This window comes from Xenopus tropicalis, chromosome 3 (genome assembly GCF_000004195.4).
Source record: "Xenopus tropicalis strain Nigerian chromosome 3, UCB_Xtro_10.0, whole genome shotgun sequence".
NCBI lineage: Eukaryota > Metazoa > Chordata > Amphibia > Anura > Pipidae > Xenopus > Xenopus tropicalis.
The window spans coordinates 132,348,416-132,354,965 of record NC_030679.2 but is presented as its reverse complement, the minus strand read 5'-3'; the positions used below and the strand labels follow the sequence as shown (position 1 = coordinate 132,354,965).

General features: G+C 37.3%; 1 protein-coding gene across 1 annotated transcript; it reads left to right on the top strand.

The window, feature by feature from the left end:
• Positions 1–1,560: 1,560 nt before the first annotated feature.
• Positions 1,561–2,543, top strand: LOC100489446 (olfactory receptor 1019). Its single transcript, XM_002943941.3, has one exon. It carries the CDS (start codon positions 1,605–1,607, stop codon positions 2,541–2,543), a length of 939 nt encoding a protein of 312 aa, XP_002943987.2. The 5' UTR covers positions 1,561–1,604.
• Positions 2,544–6,550: the final 4,007 nt, after the last annotated feature.

Here is a 6,550-nt window from a genome sequence, read left to right as displayed (position 1 = left end):
ATACGTGCATTTTTGTGTATCTTTTCTTACTATATCAAAGTAGTGGTAAGTAAATTTATACATAAATATATTTTTCATTGTCAGTTAATTGTATTCCTAAATATTTGAGTCAGATGCCCATTTAAAGGAAAGGTTTTTTGTAATAGCATTTTATAGTAAATGAGCAGTATGGAGTTGTTATATAAAGTAATAAATCATCTGCAAAAGCAGAAACTTTTATGCATATTAGAGACCTCAATGCATTTTAATATTTGCGTCTTGTTTTATAGCTATTAATAATGTTTCAATCTTTATTACAAAGAGTATTGGAGATAAGGGACATCCCTGTCTAGTTTAAATTTTTTAATGTAAATTTTATCAGTTTCATTAATTATTATTTTTACAGTGGGTGTTTGATATAGTGACATTCATTTGTAAGATTTACCAAATCCTAATGTTTATACAGGTATGGGATCCCTTATCCGGAAACCTGTTATCCAGAAAGCTCCGAATTACGGAAAGCCCCTCTTCCATAGACTCCATTTTAATCAAATAATGCAGAATTTTACAACTGATTTCCTTTTTCTCTGTAATAATGCAAAAGTAAGATATAAACTAAGATATAAATAATCCTTATTGGATGCAAAACAATCCTTTTGGGTTTAATTAAAGTTTTATTGATTTTTTTAGTAGACTTAAGGTATGGAGATCCAAATTAAGGAAAGATCCCTTATGCAGAATACCCTTGGTCCCAAACATTCTGGATAACGGGTCCTATACCTGTAATACTGTTTTTATATATTGTTATATCAAATGCCATCCGTAGAAATTAATCAAAGCATCTTTTTGTCAAGTTTATGGCCCTAATCATGTTGTTTTTACCTTTTCTTCCAGGTCTGAATCCAGCTTTGTCAGGATCGATAATTTTTGGTATAATTTGATATAATTTAATCCTACTGGCTATAAGTTTGGTAAATATTTTTTGGTCTATAGAAGTTGGTCTATAGCTTGAACACTCATGTAGGTCTGTGTATAACTGTGATGTGAGCTTCTTGAGATTGTTCTGAAATATCTGTCTATTTTGCATTGGCACAAATAAATTATCGTACAGGTATGGGATCGCTTATCCAGAAACCCGTTATCTAGAAAGTTCTGAATTACAGAAAGGCCATCTCCCATAGACTCCATTATAAGTAAATCTAATTTTTAAAAATGATTTCCTTTTTCCTTATAAAATAGAACCTTGTACATGATCCCAACTAAGATATAATGAATCCTTATTGGAGGCAAAACAATTCTATTGGGTTTAAATGATGTTTAAATCATTTTTTAGTAGACTATGGAGATCCAAATTACGGAATGATCGCTTCCGGGAAGCCCCAGGTCCCAAGCATTCTGGAGAACAGGTCCCATACCTGTAGTGGGCTGAAAAGCTGTTTAGACCTGGACTTTATCCTTTTTTCCTTAATTACCTTTTGTTATTCAATTGTATATGGATTGTCTAGTTGTTTAGGGGTCTATATTTGGCATTTGTAGTTTTGGTAGGAAGCTCATAATTTATTCCCTGTTTTTTTTTATTTACTGTTTTCTTCTGTCTACAGAGCTGTACCAATTGTTCATTTAGAATGCAAGCCAACCAATCTAGGTATTTCATTTTTGTGTTTGATGGACTCACAAATAACCCTACTCTAGAGCGTGTTCTCTTTATAATCTTCCTGCTGATATACATCTTCACAATTCTAGGGAATGGTGGGCTGATTGTGCTGATCATTAAAAGCCCTATTCTGCACACCCCCATGTACTTCTTCCTAAAACATTTATCTTTCATAGATATGTGCTACACCTCTGTCATCATCCCAAGAACTCTCTCAGACCTTCTTTCTAAGAAGAAAACAATTACGTTGTTAGCTTGTGTTGTACAAATGTATTTTTACGCTTCCTTGTTTATCTCTGAGGTTTATCTGTTATCTGCTATGGCTTATGACCGTTATGTTGCAATATGCCAACCATTACTTTACCATGTTATGATGCGAAAAGAAAAATGCATTATTCTAATTGCTATATGCTTTGCAATTGGCTTCTCTAAATCTGTGATACATGCAGTGAACACATTCAGCCAGGTCTACTGCAATAAACATCACATAGCTCATTTCTTCTGTGATATGCCCCCTGTCCTTAAATTGTCTTGCTCTGATACCTCTGTGACTGAGCTGCTTGTTTTCGCAATTGTGGGATTTAACTCCTTTGTATGTATATCTGTCATTGTTATATCATATAGTTATATATTTTCAACTATACTTACAATCCAGTCTGCACAAGGAAGGCTGAAAGCATTCACAACTTGTTCTTCTCACTTGATCTCCGTAGGAACTTTATTTGGAACCCTGATGTATATGTACCTGCGCCCAAACTCCAGTTATTCCAATGATCAGGATAAGGTGGTGTCTGTTTTCTATACAATGGTAATACCTATGTTAAATCCAGTCATTTACAGCTTGAGGAACAAAGATGTACACAATTCATTTGTAAAACTGATGAGACTAAAAACAGGAGGTCAATTATAAGCTCTACTGACCCAGGGCCTTCTGTACCTCCCATATTGATCAGTATTTGTATGTAAGTTGTAATTTTATTCAGCATCTGTATGATCTGCTGTATGTCGGGGTGACAAGGTAAAACTGTCCTAGTCACGATGACCTCTGCTCCATGCTGGTATTCAATTTATTTAAACCTTCATGGCTGAGTAGTCAGTCTGACATGGTTATATGGAATCCTGTCTAGAATGGATAATTGCATTAACTAGACAGTCAAATTAGCTTTACACCAACTTGTAAATGGGGGGGAAGTGATATGCTCATAAATGTAATCTTACTGGGGTAGAATATTAATCAAAGGCTACAAAATCCTATTGGGCAACAGGGCTCTACCATGCGGCTAAATGGTTCTGTCAAAATAAAGCAAAAATCTCAATATTCCCATTTATACCTTACACATTTACGTTTTATCATGTAATATCTAAAATTAGTTTATGATCATATTTTGTCTTATATCAGTATTACAACTATTAGCTTGTTCTGAGAGGGCAGCTTAGAGGTAAAGTCGGTAGCAATTCTTGTGTTTCTGTTAGTTGTCCATGTTACATATGATAGTCTTTTACGATTATCCAATGGCACATACTTCTAGTAAAGTATATTTTTTTGTTATAGAATACAGAATAAATTTGTTTAATAAGATGTCTACCATTCTACCACTCAGAGCAAATCTTCAGGCAGAATTCTTCTTTAAAAATAGATTTTATTGGAGAACCATAATCACCTAACACATTTTGTGTTCACAGAAACGTAGGGGGCCATTTACTGTCTGATTTTTTTTTTTTCTTCTAATTCCTATTTTTAGCGCTAAAAGTTGCAACTTGTTTGAGATTTACTATGCAGCCAAATGGCTAAAAGTACGAATCCAACTAAAAGTTGCCAAGATCATGTAGAAGTCAGTGGCACCCTTCCCTTTTCTTGAAATTCCCCTCTTTTGCCCAAAAACTTTAGAGGTTTCCCGTTACGGTAGCGCTCCTGAAGACGTCTAGGTGGTAGGAGCAGAATGAGCGCAATCAATGGCTCCCACGCAATTTGGAAAACGGGCAATGAGGTAATAGTCCTGCTTTACCCTTATCCGCTCTGCCCCAGTTGAGGGAAAGGAAATGAGCCTTTGCGAGTGCGGCAGAAGCGCCCTGAGCACTTGCCTCAGTATCCTGCTGAAGGTGGGCTGGCTCATACTGATTAGGTGTGCAGATCGAGGGAAGGGGCAGCCCTCCAGAATCAACGAGGGTGTCTGATCCTAGCAAGTGGCAATGGAACAGGGGGCTCCTCTTGCTGTTCCTCTGCCCCTTGTTGCAAGAAATGAACTGCATGTAGCAAAGGAAACAAAAAAATCATGCTCCATATTGCCCAAACTGAACTTCTGGGGAGGGGTTTTATACCTTTGGCAGTCTTTAACCAGCATACTTTGCAGTCTTTAACGCTTTCCTGTTACTGTATCTGAAAAGTTAAGGACAGTCTGTAAATTACTTTTCCCTTCATCTTAAACTCTGTGTAAAACAGAAATCACACACTACTCAACTTCCCCTTGAAAGTTGTGTATGATAGCAAAATCACTCTTTGGTTTAACTTTCCCTTAAAAGGTGTGTAGCAAAAGGACAGGCTGACAATAATTCACTTTTTTTTTTACTATTTTTCCATTTAACATGAACATTTCTGGCTTTTGAAGCCTTGCATACGACTAAATGGCCCTCGACAGATGAACCTGCCGAAAGCCTGATAACAGTGTAACAAAGCGCTAATGAATTCTGAAATGTTTGTGTTTTTTGCGCAAGGTACGATTTTATCACGAACATTTTACAAAAACCACAAAAAAGTCATACTATTTTAACGATAGTGTGGTCAGTGTGAAGTTCGAGAAAATACAATTTTTTTGTAATCATACCCAATTGTACTTTGGAAAATGGGCCCCATTGTTTGAAAAATGTTAGACACCCCCCAATGATTATCGACAAGCGATTACACAGTTCAGCTTTTCACTCTACTGCGTAAGTTTCCCCCTTGATCATTAAGAAACAAGACAGGAGGAAGAGGATCGCTTGTTCGCAGCTAGTCCTGGCTAGTTCGCTATTCTAACATTTTGTCATCCCCAGTTATTTTACCTTTCCTTCTACTTTAAAAAGCAGCCATGACAACAATCTAACCAGGGACTAAATAGTTTACCTTTTTGGAGAGACAAAGGGGGACCTTGGCGGCAGAGTTTAAGATTATTTGCTAGGGAGAGAGATATGAGTCTTGTTTATTAGAAAGTTACATAGTTTATATATGTATCACCCCTTAACATAAAATTCATTTTGTATAGTTATTAATACGACCCGGATTCCAAAAAAGTTGGGACACTAAACAAATTGTGAATAAAAACTGAATGCAATGATGTGGAGGTGCCAACTTCTAATATTTTATTCAGAATAGAACATGAATCACAGAACAAAAGTTTAAACTGAGAAAATGTACCATTTTAAGGGAAAAATATGTTGATTTAGAATTTCATGGTGTCAACAAATCCCAAAAAAGTTGGGACAAGGCCATTTTCACCACTGTGTGGCATCTCCCCTTCTTCTTACAACACTCAACAGACGTCTGGGGACCGAGGAGACCAGTTTCTCAAGTTTAGGAATAGGAATGCTCTCCCATTCTTGTCTAATACAGGCCTCTAATTGTTCAATCGTCTTGGGCCTTCTTTGTAGCACCTTCCTCTTTATGATGCGCCAAATGTTCTCTATAGGTGAAAGATCTGGACTGCAGACTGGCCATTTCAGTACCCGGATCCTTCTCCTACGCAGCCATGATGTTGTGATTGATGCAGAATGTGGTCTGGCATTATCTTGTTGAAAAATGCAGGGTCTTCCCTGAAAGAGATGACGTCTGGATGGGAGCATATGTTGTTCTAGAACCTGAATATATTTTTCTGCATTGATGCTGCCTTTCCAGACATGCAAGCTTCCCATGCCACACGCACTCATGCAACCCCATACCATCAGAGATGCAGGCTTCTGAACTGAGCGTTGATAACAACTTGGGTTGTCCTTTTCCTCTTTGGTCCGGATGACATGGCGTCCCAGATTTCCAAAAAGAACTTCGAATCGTGACTCTTCTGACCACAGAACAGTCTTCCATTTTGCCGCACTCCATTTTAAATGATCCCTGGCCCAGTGAAAACACCTGAGCTTGTGGTTCTTGCTTAGAAATGGCTTCTTCTTTGCACTGTAGAGTTTCAGCTGGCAACAGCGGATGGCACGGTGGATTGTGTTCACTGACAATGGTTTCTGGAAGTATTCCTGAGCCCATTCTGTGATTTCCTTTACAGTAGCATTCCTGTTTGTGGTGCAGTGTCGTTTAAGGGCCCGGAGATCACGGGCATCCAGTATGGTTTTATGGCCTTGACCTTTACGCACAGAGATTGTTCCAGATTCTCTGAATCTTCGGATGATGTTATGCACAGTTGATGATGATAGATGCAAAATCTTTGCAATTTTTCACTGGGTAACACCTTTCTGATATTGCTCCACTATCTTTCTGCGCAACATTGTGGGAATTGGTGATCCTCTACCCATCTTGGCTTCTGAGAGACACTGCAACTCTGAGAAGCTCTTTTTATACCCAATCATGTTGCCAATTGACCTAATTAGTGTTATTTGGTCTTCCAGCTCTTCATTATGCTCAAATTTACTTTTTCCAGCCTCTTATTGCTACTTGTCCCAACTTTTTTGGGATTTGTTGACACCATGAAATTCTGAATGAACATATTTTTCCCTTAAAATGGTACATTTTCTCAGTTTAAACTTTTGTTCCGTGATTTATGTTCTATTCCGAATAAAATATAAGAAGTTGGCACCTCCACATCATTGCATTCAGTTTTTATTCGCAATTTGTTTAGTGTCCCAACTTTTTTTGAATCCAGTTTGTATTTCATCTCTACCCTAATCTCTAAATCCCTAAGCCTAATACATTTTTTTAAAAAAAAATTGACATATTGAAGT